Raw genomic sequence first — 18,766 nt, forward strand, 5'->3', positions numbered from 1 at the left:
TTCAGCAATCGTAAGAAAAGTAAGTGAGTTTTACTGAATTATTTCAAAATTTACCTTTTTTGTCCATATCTCCGCAACCCAAAGTGCGATCGGGATATAATTCATTATTTCATTCGTCCTATGGGAGAACCGAGGGGGGCGACTCTATCTACGATGCAGGAAAAATTATGTTTTGCTGTGGTTAGCTGGGCGAAAGCTGAGTAGAGAGAAAGAAGATTGATGATGATTCTGAAGATTTCTTGCAAAAAGATGATGCGCGATGCAAGGAGATGCGAGAAATGAAAGATGATCTTCCGAAGATTGATTCGCTAGTGTGAGCATCTAGAAATGAGATTTAGATGTGTCGCCCCCTTGGGGAGAACCAAACAAACAAAATAAAAGTGGTTTCACTAAAAACGGTTCAGCTATCTTCGAGAAAAGTGAGTGAGAAATTTTGTTTCCATTTTAATATAAATACTTGCACTAATCACTATTTTGAGTGATTTGAGGTATCGCACTATGCATTTCGGCGCATGTTTTAATCTGTCCACTTCCCGGGGGTACTCGGTACATCTAAAAGAGGCCATTGTGAGCATTGGGTCTGAATATGTCCACCATTGATCTTATAGTAAAATTCTAATGTGATTTGAGTTGTCGCATGATGAGTTTTTGATATATCAATCTTTTGCGAATTCTGGAATCTGGAATGTACATTTTTGATCATATTTTCGGAACCAATATTTTCGATTGGTAAAAAAAAATCAATATGGATCTATGGGGATTTGAAACACATCTTCTGGAACTTGTATTTGTCATTCGTCTCTCCGGGTCTTTGAACGAAATTGTGTTTTTCAAGTGATATCATAACCTTTCGGTACTCCTTGGCAAAAATGTTGGTATCAGCAAATATTTTAATTTTTTTGTTATATTTAGCCAAGTTTTTCTCCCCCAGATGTGTAATTATTTTGCAAAATGTAATGAATATGTTGCTTGACATATCTAATTTCAAAACAGTATTTGTAAAATTGTTACAACAGTGTTAGTTTTTAGCGCCAATTAATCGTAATTGGCTTTGTTGTACAGTACTCTCCATTTCTCCATGATCTTAATTTCGATATTCCTTGCTATCTAAATCGTTTCAGCCCCCTGATCCTGATTCATCAACACTTTCTGAGCACGAAGTGTTTAGAATCGTATTAATAAGCTTATAGATTGCTCTTTTGATTGTCGATTTCTCCATATTTAGGTGATGAAACGTTGAATCTCTCACTGAGATGTGCCCGTTCCCCCACTGCTGGCGTGCAAAAGGACCAGTACTAAGTAACTAACGGATTTCCACACTACATGGCATATAAGATCGACTCAAATTAAAGTTTAAATTACTCAAATTCTAGAAAACGTAGTTTACTTGTAAACTATGTAAAATTTTCCGAGCCTTAATAAATCTTTTCAAATATTAGAAAAATCGACGAAAAATTTACTCATTCTAGAAGTAAACACTCAAAGAATAAATCACATATCCAATGGAAAATATTCATTAGAATTTCACATAACTTTCATGTGATATCATAATTGGGAATCGCACCACAAAATCACATGAACCTGTGTCAAATGAAATTTAAGTGATTTATCATATTGAGCTCATGCCATCACATGAATTTTATGTGAAATTCAGATAGATATCTTTGGTTTTGTTAATGGAAAAAAAAATATTATGTGCATTTCCAATGGAAATTACAAGAAAACTTTTTTTTCCGTGTACTAATTTAATATGTACATCGAGATGTTGCTCATATTAGAAAACAAATTCCTGTGAAAGCTCGGAAAGTTTTACTCAGTTTGTGAATTAACTACGTTTTCAAGAATATGAGTGAACTAATCTCAACTTAGAGTTGACCTCATTTGTCGTGTAATCGTAATTTTTCTTTTTGTTGATTGCTGTTAACGATTCCCAACTCCAATAGGTTCAATTCGCTAAAAGCAGGTGTTTTTAACGAATTGCTCGAACATGACTTTTAAGACATTTCAAATTTTGCACGCAAAACTTCTGCTAATTTTATGAAGCCCAATTACAGACATTTCTGAAATACACAGACATTTTTCGCTGACTTCTGAAAAAATATATGGCATCTCTGGGCACCCACCACGCAAATCGGGAATTCTTGTGTTATTGTCTTACAGCAACTTACAGCAAATGCAAAAAAGCAAGTACGGGAACAAATCTTATAACTTGATACCACAGACAAACAGACATAAAACGCGCATACTTTTCATCGTTCATACATCACCGTTCTCGGTGATGTCTCCTGAAGCTTGTTTTTGCTGGGCAAACTCCTGGGTGTTACTAACTGCCTTACTCTGGAACTGATTTGGCATACTCTAGAACTCTGTGACTAGCCGCTTTGCTAGTTTGTGGGTAGGGTAACCAACTGCAGACATGACCCACCAAACAATTTGAGCTGATTAAAAGCTAAATTTGCATTTTTTTTTTTTGCTGAAGAAGCTCTTATTTAGCTTTCAATAATTGTTGGGGATCTATCGCATTTCCTTCCCCGGTTTGTGGACTTTGGAGAGACCTTTGAATCTGGGTAGAATGGGATTGGATTCCCGTAAACGACCTGCACCATTTCCTAATATTTATTTACATTTCTTCAATGTTTTCTCCACGTGTTTCACCAGGGGTCTGCTCAAAGCTGCCTATACGGTCCGTTTTTAATCTTTGTTGTCATCTGATTGTCGTGATCGTCCTGGTCTATGATAACGACCACGTTGTCCTTATCTGCTTTCACATAGTATATGTACTGCTTTAGCTTCCAGCTCCTTTACAATGCGAATTTCCTTTTCGTTGCTGCGATCTTCTATGATGTTCTTGAGTGTTCTACACCTGAAAATATTGCATGAAAGTTTCTGGGCTGCTGTTATATTTCCAAAATATGTACGAAGTTTTCTAAATTACCAAGGAGTTCTCTGAACTTAAGTTTCTCGAAATTTCCCTAGAATTCATAAATGTATAGTTATAGAAATTATCCCTTAAAATCCTTGAACTTCCCCGAATGTGTGGACTTTCGTGAAGCTATTGGGAGCGCCCTTAAGATCTTTGAACCTGTCTGAAGATCTTAAGAACTAGCTTGTCTGAGGATCTTGAAATTTTTAAGTATCTTGAGTCTTCTCTGAAGTTTTCTTGACTTTCCCTGAAGATCTGAGAACATCTTAAAATTTCCTCCAGATACCAAGAAGCTGATGTAACTACCATAATGTTCTCACAGCTTCGCTGAAGGGGCCAAAATGTTATAGAAATTCTCAGATTTTACCTTGTTAGATTTCTCATGAAATTATCAAATCTTTGATTCTGAAATTTTTTTCGGATGTTAACCCGAAATAACTTCGTTTTGATTTTTCTACAAATATTTGAAAAAGATATAGAAAACCTAAAAACCATTTTTTATGATGAGCTTTGAGTGTGTTGGTTTATTTATTTTTGATTCCGTTATAATTGCTTGTCTTTTGACAGATACGCGTATTTCGTCTACTACTATAATATACAATATTGTTGCAATCCAATCTATAAAATTCAAGAAAATCAAATTTTTCTTTGATTCCTGAGAAAATTTACATGTAAAATATTTTTTCTATATCATCATGAAAAAAGTTGGACTCTAAACAAAACCAAATGGTCGATTTATGTGGTTTTTGTCATATTTAAAAAAAAAAAAAATAAGATTTCAAAATAAAAAAACGGAAATAACTGATGGTTTTAGATTTTCGATATCTTTTTCGAATAATTTTCAGGTTCATGTTCATGTTCTTGGATTTCTGATATTTCCCAATATTTTTGGAAAAATAAAAATTTCTTCGTGGAACTGCCCTGAATTTATTTAAACTTTCGTAAAGCTCTCTAATCTATTTTTTTAGATCTTAAACTTACCAGAATATTTCTTGAAGTTCTAGTAAAATGCTTGAAATCGATGCAACTGTCATGAAGTTTTTTGTTCTTCATCATCTTCTTATTCTTTTTCGCATTCCAAGCTTATTGCTTATCGCATATTAGCTTATTACGTGCTCTCAACTTAGTCTTCTAGATGCACTTCCACAGTTTTTAATTGAGCACTACAGAAATCACTGGTACAGGCATCGAGTACCATTTTTGCATTAGTATAATTGTGTGGAAATTGAACCATACTCTATGCCCAGGGAAGGCGGGAAATTTTCCAACCCGAAAAATTCCTAGACCGAACCGGGAATCGAGTCACCTCCAGCATGGTCTTGTTTTGTAGCTGCGCGTTTACCGGCTGTGCTAAGGGAAGCTCTTCATCAAGCTTGCGAAATTTTTGTTTTAATTTCATGAAACTGTCCTAAATTTTTCAGAACTTACCTTTAAAGATCTTTGAGCTTCCCAACGTGTGGTACTTTCATGTAGATCTCGGAACTTACTTGAAGTTTTCGAAACTTATCTAAATATTTTGGATATTCCCTTAAGTTCTTGGTACACCATATATTGATATTTTAGCGCCCAGCTAGTTTTGATTTAAAAAAAAAATCAAATCAGTTTACGGAGCTGGTAACATCTGAGTACAAATATACAATATATAACGCGTTTACCTGGAGCTTGCAGCTTTTAAGATTGACAGTTGGGCTAAGTGCGTGTGGAAAATTATTGATCCGCCGATTTTTTTACACTTTCACTTCTGTTCAGTGCAGCTTGTTGGTTCACGACGTATTATAAATTATTCCAAAATCAATACTCGTTAACAGCGCTACTAAACATACATTCAAATATATTCAACATCATTAATTGGAATTTTCTTTAGTATTTTTCAAATAACCACCGGTATTTTCACTTGCCAGTACCGGTATTTCATTACCAGAAAATCACCTGGTATTATCGGTAAAACTAATACCGGTACTACAACCCTAGATATGCGTTTTTCAACAAAGTTGTTTAGCATACTTTGCTTAATGTAAATATCAAATATGGGCATTATTAGGCAATGTGTGATTTTTTTACCAGCAAATTAATATTTCCATACACTGTACCATATTCATCTTAAATTTTGCCGAAAGAACAGATTGCAAAAATTACCCTTCAAATTTGCAAAGATGGTGGGTGTCTCAATACAAATCTAAATTGCAATGGGCATTGGACTGATGCAAAATTTGAAATTTTCGCTCCAGTCAGTTTATTAATAAATGAGTCCAATTTTTGGGAGGCTAATCAGAACCCAATTTGAAACCGTTTGAGCACTGTGGAGCGAAAATTTCAAATTTTGCATCAGTCTATCCGAGGATTGTAATGATGACCCACCATAATTTATATCAATCTGAATTTCAATAACATTGAACCTGAACCAAATAAACCAGATATGAAATTCTTACATCGCAAGCAAATTGCTACTAACTGGTTTATTTCCGTCCATCATGTTTTCCCATAACAACAAATCCCCCCAGCTGCTGGACTGCCTGACTACTAATTATCGATCCACTTTGCTACGTCGTCTCCTATCCGATCGTTGAAATTTCTCTACACTTTTGATCAATTTGAAACGTAAATCGGTTCGAATCGACCGGCGCCACCAACTACCTTACTATGTATATTCACTGTACACCTAGTCGCCGCCATTGTCGTATTCGTCGATGGATGAGTTGTTGTTTTAATTTCCCCTTACCGGCAAATACGTTTTCATACATTTCATGCCATTTCACTTTCTCACTTCCTCCAATTTCGTCGTTATGAATGTTATTATTGCAGTACTTGTAGTGGTCTCACTGGCTACCTATCTACTGCAATGCCAACAGGTGGAATTGGTAATAGAGCCAAACCTCAATTTCGCCTCCCGCTGCTGCTAGATCTGTATAATTACCAATAGCGCGAAGACGAGCACAAGTACATACCTAGCTCCACTCAATCAATTTTCACCTCGGCATTAGGGATGTGACTGCTCACTGGACGATGATGATGATGAAAATTAAGTTACACAGGAAAATGATTCCAGCTTCTCAAAGTGGAGCAGAGAGAGTGCCCTCGACGTCTGGAACAAAATCAATTCACACTGCAACCCGATAGCCTTGGGCAGTTTCTTCCGATCTATACATACATGTAGGCTTTCTGGCCGGGGAAGCGGAGCAAAGGTGAGATGAACTCTTTCAGCGCCTTGTGTTTTTTGTTTGCTCCATGTGAAGTGTTGCGTTTTTCTTCGAAAGAGAACGGGTTCTTCGTTGGGTTATCGACTTGTGAGGTGGTGGCGGCATTCGTACTGAATTTGAATGACGGGAACCGTACAGAATCCTGTTATTCCAGCTTACCCTCCTTCTTGTAGCCTGAATTTCCGAGATAAGTCGAGAAAGTAATGCGCGGCCGGAGAATGTGAGATTTCACTTGGAAATGACCCATTGGTTGAAAGTGATATATTGGTCATGGCATTTGATAGCGATGTCATACGGGTTATGGCAACTATCTCAATGAACTCCTGATTATTAGGAAATTATAAAACAGTGGAAACTATATTGTCACAAACAATTAATCTGTTCACTCACAATAACTTTACAAGTTTGTTTTTTCAACTGGTGGAAACTTCTGGCATTTGTCAACACTCCTTATTTTTTCTGAGCCTAAACAAATGTAAAATGGCAATTGGAGAACAATATTTGTGTTAGCAAACGGCCATTTTTAATTAAAAAAAAAAACCTTTTTACTGAACGTAAGGGAATTAGGGGCATAATGAACACCTTAAGGGAAAATACATTTTATGAGTGTAAAATACCCGTAATTGTCGGAGATAAATAGTCAAACCTCAAATAATATCCATATACTATACACTCCAATCGTTTTCAGCAATAAAATAGTGAATTTAAGTCTGTAAAAACAATTTGAAAACTTCTTTGTAAACCGGGTTGGTGGATGGGGTACGGGGCGAAATGAACACCCTTATGGGGCATAATAGACACCTTGCTAAAAACTGGATTAGACTCAGAAATTGACTCTATAACATATGTACATACCTACGTGAACATGTCCCCATCCCTCCCACATACATACAACCCTCACACACACACATGCACACACATACATACATACAAAAACGAAAACATAGGGGAGACATTTCTTAAGCTTTACTTCGTATAGGTCAATAAGCAACTCCAAAAGAGTATGTAGAATAAGTTCAATTGGTATAGGGGGTCTAATGGAAAATGCTCATGATTAACTACCCTGGAAAGTAAGTAGTTATTGAATCACGGCAATTGATTGACATGATAAGAGCCCGATTCTAAAACTATTATTGAAACTATGATTGACAGTGGGGTCAGTTTAGTAAGTTTTTAAGTAAAACTAATCAGATTTCAACCAAAACAGTAACAGATTTTTATTTAATTCAATTCGATTTCCTTGGCGGACACACCTCTGGTGATGTTACCGAAATAAAGAAAATAAAACCAATTCATGAACAATCACATAATGAAGATTAGCTACAAATTGATGCCTTATTGAAAGGCACACGAAAGGCAGCGAGAGTCCTGGCATTCATGGAACCACAAGCAGCACTTGGAACATTTGATCCAATCCTGTCCTTTGTCAGAAGAACTGAAACAACAGCCATATACTTCGCAGAGCGTATCTTGAGCAAGCACCGTTTTAGTTTGATTGCTCTTTCCTTTCGGACGTCCTCGTTTGCGTTTGGGTGTTTCGGCATCACTGTTAGAAATGTGTCTTGTTTCAGCTTTGATCACCTTCTTTAGCTGATCAATATCCTTCAATGTCTGCGATGACTTCAACTCATTTCGGCTGGGGCTGCCTTACGGAATCAGTTGACACCAAGAGCCGCGTTAGAAGTCTTCATGAAAGTCGAACCGAAAAGCCGGCTGATTTCGTTCAGGGTGACAACCCTACCAGGATTGCATTTGAGGAAACTCTCCACTTCCTTCGAGAAAGCCGTCTTGAGCGGCCCCATGTAGCTTATGTCGAGAGGCTGTAGTTTGTGGCTGCAATGGGGGGGGGGGGGCAGCACACGACTGTCACATGGCACTCACGCGCTCTTTCAATAAAGCCAAGGTTCTTCGTATGCGAAGAATGACCGTCCAAAATCAAAAGAACCGGGTTATCAGCAGTTGGACGCGTGTGCTTTAGAAAATGCTCGAACCAGGTGTTGAATTCTTTCACAGTCATCCAACCGGAAGAGTTGCAGACAGGGCTGGCAAATATCATTTTCAATGAAAGATCTCACGCGATATTTACAGAGATACTTCTGTCACTATCATTGGATGAGAAAACGATGATAGAGATTTTCTTCAAAATCTCATCGAATTTTTCGTCATGACAGAACGTGACAGTGTTGTGATCATCGTAATTACTAGCTCATTTAATAATATTAAAGTTACTTGTACCGAGGAAATCTTAATAATATATCCACTCTACCGATTACATACGGTAGTTTGCTTAAATTCATCTAAATTAGTTAGAAATGTAGATGTCAAAACCGCATATGAATTATTCTCATGAGTCCTTGATCATTGAAAAATGACAAGAAAGCTAATGATAGGTAGTTTCGTCTCGTGATAGTGAGAGAACCTGTTTTCTCATCGTCACATGATGGCCGTGATATTTACCAGCTCTGGTTGCAGACAAATACCGTTTCTGGTGGAGCACCTTCCATAAGACTGGTAGTCAAACGGGCCCTAGGGAATATCATCATAGGTGGCAGTATTTGTCCCGTTGCTGACATGCGAATGCTTGCAGTGGAAAGTAGCCCTCTTTCCGCCGATGTCACAGCTCCTACCTGTCGTCGGCCTTTCAAGGCAAACACTTTGGAACGTTTCGTTTGCACCTAAGAATACAAAATGAGTCAAAACATGAATTTTATTTGAAAATGTGTACAACTTACGGTGAGCACACGTCCCTGCCTGCGTTCATCACAGTCGTCCTGGACCTGAGTTTAGATGTGGGCTGGGGGTCTTCCAACCTCCTATGACAGGCAAGTACACACTCAACCATTCAAATTCGATACCTGATGCCGATCGAACTTTCAGCACTTTGAATGCCGCTGTGCCAACTCCATCTCGAAACTCGGAACGCATCGTAGAAAGCCTCATGGAAGTCCCCAATCCCTCCGCCTCAGTCCTGCCACTTGCTGTCTCCGCGCATCATCGTCGTTCCGGGCCTGTGGTCGGATGTGGAGAGGGGATCTTCCACCCAACTTATTTTGGCGAGTATTCTTCCGATCTTGACATTGGTCAGCTACTTCCTGTCGTTCCTGTGATTTCCAGGAAGAACCAAAGCCCGCTGACATGCCGTTTGCAGAACACCGAGACCCTCAATCACAACGACCAATTCTCCGTTTCAAGCCGAACATCAGCCGCCATTTCATCTAGCCTGGGACGCACGTCACAAAGCAGTATGGAAGCCCTGGACCCACCTAGCTCTGCTGCGCCCACTACTGGTTCCAGTCCTGGTCAGTTCACACGCCCCCACCATCTAAGTCGTCCTGGCCCTGAGTCTAGTGCTGGGGACAGGGCTTTCCAAGCTGCCATCCACGGCAAGTACCCTTATTCTTTCGACGTTGCTCTGCCTGATGCTGCCTCCACTTCCAAATTGCAGCCCGCTGTTCCATGCGTCCCAGCATCTCAAATTCTGCTATACTACCAGAACGTCGGTGGCATGAACAGCTCACTCGCCGAATACCAGCTAGCATGCAGCGACGCATGCTACGACATATACGCCTTCTCGGAAACCTGGCTGAAAAACTACACTTTGTCAAAGCAGTTGTTTAACGATACATATTCCGTCTACCGTCAAGATCGATCAACCCTCAACAGCAACAAGACCTCCGGTGGTGGAGTCCTTCTGGCCATTCGCTCCTGCTTCGTATCTCGCTTACTGAAACCTCCTGAAGATTCGACGGTTGAGCATCTGTGGGTTGCATTTTCAACTCTAAGTGGTACAATCTATATCTGCGTGATATACGTTCCTCCCGACGGCGTTAACGACCACAACCTGATTGAGAAGCATGCACTTTCGCTGGATTGGATTGTCTCTCAAATTGATGCCAGGGACAGCATCGTCATCTTGGGCGATTTCAACCTTGGCACTGTATCGTGGCTTAGCGATGCTCACGGCTTCTTCTTTCCTGACAATTCCCGTTCATCGTTCAGACCGGCTTCTCTCTCCTTGCTTGACGCGTATTCAACCGCAAGGCTTCAGCAAGTGAATGGCGTTCTGAATGCAAACAACCGTTTGCTCGATCTGTGCTTTGTCGGGGAGGATTTGGGACAAAGCTGCTCTGTTACCCATGCTCCGGCACCGCTCGTCAAAAACTGCAGACATCATTCACCTCTACTGTTGACGCTTGCAATCGATCCTGAGAAACGCTTCCAAGACCACGCCGAAACCATCTTCTACAACTTTCACAAAGGAGACTTCGAGCGAATGAATAACTTTCTCGCTAATGTGGATTGGAATGCGACACTAGACTCCGGGGATGCGAATCTGGCTGCCTCGACCATGTGTGGTATCATATTCTACGCTATCGATCAGTTTGTGCCTAAAAAACTACGGTGTAAACCTGCCAAACCCGCCTGGTCGAACTCTGATCTTAAGCATCTGAAAAAGGTGAAAAGGGCTGCACTGAGGAAACACAGTAAATATCACACAGATTCTACGAAGGCTAATTACGTCCGCGCCAACAACGAGTACAGAGATCTCAATGCAAGCTTGTACAACGCACATCAGTCTCACTTGCAGAGTCGTCTCAAAGCTAATCCTAAGGAATTCTGGCGATATGTGAACGAGCAACGGAAAGAAACGGGATTGCCGTCCAATATGACTGATGACGTTACTGATACCAACTCCGTCGCAGATATCGCCAATATGTTTCGCACACAATTCAGCAGCGTTTTTTCAGACGAAGTTCTTGATGCTCAGGAAATTGCTGCTGCCACGAGTAATGTCTCTCGTACGTCGGTGTTTGGTTCTCCATTCACCATCCACAGCGACATGGTGATTTCAGCCGGGAAACAGATGAAAACATCAACAGGATCTGGTCCAGATGGCACTCCCTCATTAGTACTGAAACGTTGTTTAGACACTCTCTCAGAGCCGTTAGCTAAAGTCTTCAACTTGTCAATGACCTCCGGAGTTTTTCCAGAATGTTGGAAGGATTCGTTTGTTTTCCCTGTTCACAAAAAAGGATGCAAGCAGACTGTCGCCAATTACCGCGGAATAGCTGCATTGAGTGCTATCTTTAAACTATTCGAGCTAATTGTCCTGGAAAAGTTGGTTCAAGACTGCTCGTACAGTATTTCTCAGGATCAACACGGCTTCATGCCTAAGCGCTCGACGACGACTAATCTAACTGTTTTTACATCGTTCATTATTCGTGAGATTGAACGTGGCCATCAAGTTGACGCCATATACACCGACCTCTCTGCAGCTTTCGATAGAGTGAACCATGAAATTACCATCTCTAAATATGACAAAATGGGTGTTCATGGGAGTCTACTTACCTGGCTTCGCTCCTATCTGACTGGCAGATCTATGTCTGTTAAGATCGGTGACTACGCTTCTCCACCCTTCATTGTTACATCTGGTGTTCCTCAAGGCAGCCACCTGGGGCCATTGCTTTTCCTGTTGTATATGAACGACGTGAACTTGATCCTCAAATGCCTTAAACTCTCGTACGCCGACGACATGAAGCTCTACTACGTAATAAAAGGGCCTCAAGACGCTCATTTCCTCCACCAAGAAGTTGAAGTCTTTGTTGATTGGTGCCGGATAAACAGGATGTCTTTAAATGTGTCCAAGTGCTCGGTCATCTCCTTTGGCCGTAAACGGGCGATGCATTTCCACGATTACACCTTAAGAGGAATAAGCTTGAAACGCGAATCGACTGTCAAGGACTTGGGAGTCATGCTCGATTGCAAATTAACGTTCAAGGATCACATTGCCTAAAGCTTCATCGCAGCTAGGATTTTTTTTCCGTTTCGCCAAAAGCTTCAAGGACGTGTATTGCCTGAAGGCTTTATACTGTTCCCTGGTTCGACCTATACTGGAATACTCTGCCGTTGTTTGGTCGCCATTCTATCAGAATGCAATCCATAGAATTGAAGCTGTTCAGCGAAAATTTATTCGCTTTGCGTTGCGACACCTTCGTTGGTGCGACCCGCGTAACTTGCCGAGCTATGAAAGTCGCTGTAACCTCATCGACCTGGAGCTCTTGGAAGGAAGGCGTAATGTGGCGAAGGCTTGTTTCGTTGCGGATCTTCTGCAAGGGAACGTCGACTGCTCCACACTTCTCAGTCTTCTTGACATCAACACTCAACGACGGGACCTCCGGCTGCATGCGTTCTTCAACAACCGGCGTTCGAGGACCAACTATGGCGTACACGAACCAATGTTGAGTATGTGCCGCGTTTTCAATAGTTGTTATTATGTGTTCGATTTTAATGTGTCCCGCGAGAAAAATAAGCGTAGCTTTAAGAGATGTTTGCGTTAATTTTGTGTTTGAAGCAGTTTTGATGTTTAGATATAGAAAATTGTCATTAGGGTAACTATTTTATCTGTTGACAAGTAGAAATAAATAAATAAAATAAGCACAGAGGTTTCATCAACGTTGAAAATCCTGCTGGCACTGAATTTGCCTCCGTCCATCGAAGAAGTTGTCGACCGCTATCTTGTTGAATGCTTGCAACCTTGCAGCTGAGGTAGCCTCAGGAGTACGGAGCGAGAGTTTGGGATGACGCTTCCGAAAATCGTGAAGCCAATCCCAACCAGCCGGCTGTGTCTTCGTATTGAAAACATGTGCTTTCCGGTTGCGTTCGGCCAGCAGGAAAGTAAGGCTCCCGATGTCGCAGGTGGTAATTCCGTAGCATCGAACCTCAAAGTCCAAAATTTTGGCCATTAAAACAGCTTCCTCGGCAGGTATGAAAACTGTTTTGAATGAGCCGATTTGCTTCACCTCCTGGCCCAGAAGTTTTCAGATATCGGATCAGCGTAGGTCTTGGCTGCTCGTTTGATGGACGTTCCACTCCGGCGGACAGAATCTATGGCCGCTTCCATAGCCGTTTTGGACCACTGCTGCCTTCCAGATTGTCTTTTGTACGTTCGCACCATCCCTGCCACCAAAACACTGCATAGGTAAACAATGTAAACAAGTCAACAAAGTGGGCGTTGAGGTTAGATTCCAGAAACAAGTGGTGTTCATTTTGCCCCTTCTAGAGGTGTTCGTTTCGCCCCTAATGGACTATATTATGAAGTAATGAAGTAATTTGAATGCATTTTTTTTTTAAATAAATTATTGTAAAAACTAATATTGTGATTAATGTCAACTTTCAGCAGCGATACAAAGAACGTGTTTGGGACAAATAGGTAATTGATAATAAATATTCTGAAACGTTGGTAAAACCTTATTTTCCTATGGTTAGAAATTATAATATTTCAAACCCTTGGGTTATGATTTCTAATTTTTCATATATTTCGGTGGTTAAATGAGGATATCAACTGTTCTATTGAAAAATTATATGTTTGATAGTGGTAAAAATGATTAACAATTTACATTTCCGTTTAAATTTAAAAGATTTTGTTACTTTGAGGGTGTCCATTTCGCCCCGTGTGTTCATTATGCCCCTAGTCCCCCTTTTTTAATAAAATTGATGCCAGCTAAAGATCTGTGTTAAACAAATCTCAGCTCATTTGGCTCCTTGTTCATAGCAGTTTGAATCAAATGTGCTCAACAATGAAGACTTCCGTCCGATTCAATCAATCAAACCGAAAACTATACAGAAACGCCTTGGATATTTGATCAATTAGCTGTTAAGATTGATGCACTTCCAGCATAATCAATCCTCCTTAAAACTTTTTAGGAGAAAAACCAAAATGTTGACCTATTATTTAGTCATTTTTTTTTCAAAATTATAATTGTATTTGTTCATCACTTCATGCGAACTTTATGTTGTGGTACGAGTAATTATATTCGAATACATTCTAAGCCCCTTGATGTTTTTTCCTCAACTCATCTGAAGCTAATGTAACTAAAAAAAAACTCTCCCCTTTTGCTTGTATTCCACAGTTCCAACGTAACAGTTCACCTGGTGGCAGCTCCCCCATCCACCGAAGATGTACTCCACCAACAGCAACCGAACGCAGCCTGCGGCCACTGTTGAGAAGCGTTCAACCGACAAGCAGCCAAACTTCATCCAACGGTTCTACCTCTTCGGGACTAATCCAAACACTAGTTCCAGCAGTAGCTCAGATAGCTCCTGTAGCACACCATCGTCTCCAACGTCCCCGAGTCCACCTTCAACTTTGCTGAAGAAAGCGAAAAAGAAACCGTTAGACGACAGCGAAGACGACCTTCCGTACCATGCTCAATCACATCACTACAGCGTTCAACGGCTGAAGCAATTCTGGAACAATCGGCTCAGTCTAAGTTCACCCGGATCCGCCTCAACCAGCGAAACCACCCTCTCCAGAAAACTCAAAAGTGTCACTCTGGGACCATCGAACCCCTTGCGGAAACCAACAACTCCAGAATTCCTCCGACGGAACAGTTCCTCCCGTGGATCCGCGTCCCGTAGAAACATAGTCCGAAGCAGCCTAGTCCCACTGTACTCCAAAACTGCCAGTCCGAAAGCAGCTCGCTCACGCGAAGTGGATAATGAAAGTTCCGCCACCTCCAATCAGAAACGATCGAGCGTTGTTCTAAGTCCGGTTAAGGATTTGAAGAAGGAGAAACGGTCCTGCCTGGAACGGGTTGGATGCAATGCGGGATTCCCTCTGGTAACGGCAACGGCCAGCGGAGGAAGAATCAACTGGGCAAGGCGAGTTGAACTGCTTGGGATACGGTCTCAAAAAGAAGACCCGAAAATGCCGATCAAGGTGGAGAACTACGTGAACAACTTCATCGAGGTGGATATCCAAAATGAGCCGCCACCGCTACCGACTTCGGAACCGCCGGAACCTGCGATGGAAGAACAGCAGGACCCAGTAGTAATTCCTAACGAAAAGGTAGACACTCCTCAGCCAAAACAGGGCATGCGAGATTCACTGGACAGTAAGAAGAGTGTGAGCTCAAACGATTCACAGTCTATTGGTCGGCGGCATGGGACACCGACACGGAAGGTGAGCTTCCGAACGACGACCTCGCCTTACAACAGAAAACTGCTGCATGCCAAAGAGAACAAAGTAATGGCCCTGACGAACAAGTTCAACAAGATGTGTCAGCAGGATGCTGGGATCTTGGAGGAGGTTCGGAAACGAGGAGGATACTTTCACAAGTCCGGAAGTCACGTGTACAAGGTAATCGACGGAGAAGGCAGTGTGAGAAAGAAGTCTAGCGCCAGCAGCGGCACCCGAACGGACGAGAGTTCGGATGACGTTTCGGTGGGTAGCAAGGGTTCGTACAAAAGAGCCGGAGTAAAGAAACGGCCCAGTTTACGGAAGAATCTGTATCGCAAACCGGAATGTGAATCAGCGAACAGGACTTCGGTGTGCGTGAAGGAAGCACTGGAGATCTTCGAACCGAACAGTAATCATTACCAATCTGTATCTCCTCTAACGGACAAGAAACCTCCGGCTGGTAGGGCCAAACCCAAGGTCCCAGATAAAAGTGATCAAGTGATCAGGAAAACGAGGGAACTGAAGAATAAGCGAGCGATCCAAATCGATGCCAACAATTGTGATAGCAGTAACGGAGTAGTGGAGATAGAAGTAGACATGGTGCCAAATAGTATTAGCCAAGATAGTATAAGTAGTGAGAATCGAAATGAAATTGACGGTAATACTCATGTTGTCGAAGAAGAAGTAGCAAAATCGGAAGATGTTAAGGTTGAAATTGTGGAACCGGATAAGCCTGAACGGGTAGTTGATGAATATTCTGTGGTGAAGAAAAAGTCTGAGGTCGTGCAAGAAGAACTGGTGAAGCAGAAGAAAGACAAAAGGGACAAAGAGCCTGCCAAGATTTGCAAAGGAGAAGAACAGAATTCGCCTCCACCAAAGCAGAAAAGTGCCGTTCAAAGGATCTACGAGAAATTTGCATTCCGATCTGCGAAAAAGATCAACCTGAGCAGTTCGGTACGAACGTCCAGTGAATCGCAGTTGAACTCAAGTTTTGAAAGTGAAGATCGATTGCTGTTTGTTCCGGACAACAAGCTTACACGGAAGAACTTTGTCTCCTCGATCGAGATCCCTACGATCCACATTGAGGAGACGCAGGAAAGTAGCTCCGATCACTCAGATCGCAAAATCGTCGACGCTATCAAATCCCTCAATCTGAAGATCGACAACCTATCGAGAAGTTTCAATGATTTGACCATTAAAGATCCAGAACCGGAATCGGAGCCGGAGCCTGCCAAACAACCGAATAATTCCTTCCTGTTCCGAAGCATGACGAAGATCAGCACCGGAGCCGAAACGGCCATGAGTCATTTGGATATCGTTCAAGCCGTCAACACCGTCGTGATCAACAAGTCCATCTCCATGGATGATCACCACTTCCCCTGTCAAACGAACCTAGATCGCCTCAGTCTGAACGAAAAGATCCCTGTAGTTATGGTAAGTAAAGCGATCAGCGCGTCCGAAAACGACTACGAAATGGTGTCCAGGGTTGAGTCCCCACGAAGATCGGAAACCTCATCTGTTTCCTTTCATGGTAGCACCATGAGCATTGACCTCATGGAACTAACCGCCAACATCGACTCCTTCGTCTACAAAGCGAAGAACGCCGAGAGTTTCACCTACCAAACCACTACGGCTTCGGTCGACACGCCGACTGCCGGAAAAACGATTCAACCTGACACCGCCAGCCTAAACAGCTACGAATCCTTCGAAAACTACGAATCCATCGATCGAACCAGCAGTCGATCGAACCAGCAAGATGAAGACACCTACGAAATTTGCAACCCTCCGGAACCACTGCCACCGCGGAACGACACACAATCTCCGAACGATCTAGCCCTACCGCAACCGAAGCGCAATCTCGCCGGATCTCCAAAGTTCTTGCCGAAAAATCAACCAACCTACCAATCCAACTACGAGAAGATCAAGTATGACAAAACACCTCCACGCCCTCCAAAATCGGAGGAAATTCCACTACCGCCTCGCAACCCGGTCCCCATGGAGCTGTTGAATAATCATCGCGAAGCAGTTTCCACATCTCCGACCCTCTCCGAGGAACCGATCTACGAGGAAAACATCTACGATACGATCAAGAGTTCGGACGGTTTGGATTACGACGATCCGAATGGAAGTGCCGAAGCGGCGGTAATCAAGCGACCGAAGCATAACCTACCGGCCGATGCGGTTTCAATCATATCGTCCAATTGCTACGAATCGATCGGGTCGAAGTTGTTGGCCATGGACTACCTCAGGCATGGAGGAGCGACTTTGCCGCGGATGGGATCGATCTCGACACTGGCGTCGGATCAGATTACGAACAGCTTGTACGGGTGCAATACCAATGTAGGGCAGAGTTTGACTCCGCCCAGCGAGCGTGGAAGCGATACCAGTAACAGTGCCGAGTGGACGGACATTTCCGACGATGAGGACGAGGACGAGAGTCACGGAAGGAGCAATTTTATCATGTGAGTATTTATATCCCATTCTTTGGAGTATCAATTGGTAAAATGATTGGCTATTGTTTTTAGTGTGCGGAAGCGGAACAAGGTTCACCAAACGCCGGTCTGGTCCCGGAAGGTCCGCAACAAGCTGGCGTCACAGCAGCAGCAGCAATTGGAGCGGGGCCAGCCCAAACATGATGGTAAGTTTTGGATGCAAGCAAAGGATTTTACGGTTTTTTTTTAAATTTCGTTTTGAATTAATTTTTTTAATGGACATACACAGCAGAATAAAGTTTCATACGACGTGTTGTAGGCGGATCCGTAAGATCCCATGCTTATTCTATCCCTTATAATGGATCAGATCATACGAGCAGTTTAAAATGATATTTTCCACCACTCGAACTTTGCCGTGGAACAATATTTTCAAAATGTTTCTTCTAGAACCTCGAGAAAATAGTGTCTTATGTATGCCGAGTTGGAATAATTTGGAATTTATTTTCTAAATTTTTTGCTTAAAATCCCTGGTAAATAGAAGGTCGTCTTAATACTGCTCGACTACATGAATAATTATTGCCGTAAACCAGCTAACAGAATAGCTGGGTTTAATGAGAGATCGAAACAGATTCCAACCAAGGTGACTACATATAGGTGTTCTAATGTGTCAAATTCATGATTCAGCCATGTTGGATTTTTGTATGGGACAGCGACCGAATTTGTTCCAATTTGCTCTAAAACCGCACATCATGTTTTGAGCCAAATCGGACATTCACATTAGATTTTTTCCGAAGCTTTATTATTCTTATTAGATTAAATTTGAGAGTATTGCAATCGAACAGAAATTCAATCACCTTTATGTTCTCAATGATTAATTGTTCTTAGTTGGTTAATTAAAGGCACAAAGAAATGTGCAAAATATTGGGATGCAATCAATTATTATTTTGCCCGTAAGTCGAATCAAAAATAAAAGTCAAGTGAAAAGATAGCTTCTAGCAAGGGTTGCAAGATATTTTAGGTACAAATCCCTGCTGCCGAATTGTATTTTGTTGTCTCCGACCATCTCTCCCTCTGAGTATTTCTAGTTTACACTTATGCTATTTAACGAGTGCTAATGAGCCAGCTGCTAGGCTAAAAGCTCACCAGCATAATGTAAACAGCATGAGATTTCAGGAGCAACTGAAATTCGTACTAGTTGGATGGTACACTAGCGCTAGCAAATTCACACAGATGTAAACACCACATTAATGCGAGT

At 41.8% G+C, this 18,766-nt stretch overlaps 1 protein-coding gene across 2 annotated transcripts in view; it reads left to right on the forward strand.

The window, feature by feature from the left end:
* Exn (Ephexin) overlaps positions 1-18,766 on the forward strand; it is a 256,431-nt gene that overhangs the window by 112,111 nt on the left and 125,554 nt on the right. For both annotated transcript variants that reach the window (XM_065226006.1, XM_065226005.1), the window contains exons 2-3: positions 14,031-17,541; positions 17,605-17,717. In XM_065226006.1, the coding sequence (XP_065082078.1) occupies positions 14,078-17,541; positions 17,605-17,717 (3,577 nt within the window). In that variant the 5' untranslated portion in view covers positions 14,031-14,077. The remainder of the gene's footprint in view (positions 1-14,030; positions 17,542-17,604; positions 17,718-18,766) is intronic.

Source organism: Ochlerotatus camptorhynchus, unplaced genomic scaffold (assembly GCF_037179485.1).
Source record: "Ochlerotatus camptorhynchus isolate MF236.1 unplaced genomic scaffold, CSIRO-AGI_Acam_v1.1 ptg000243l, whole genome shotgun sequence".
In the NCBI taxonomy this organism is placed as follows: domain Eukaryota; kingdom Metazoa; phylum Arthropoda; class Insecta; order Diptera; family Culicidae; genus Ochlerotatus; species Ochlerotatus camptorhynchus.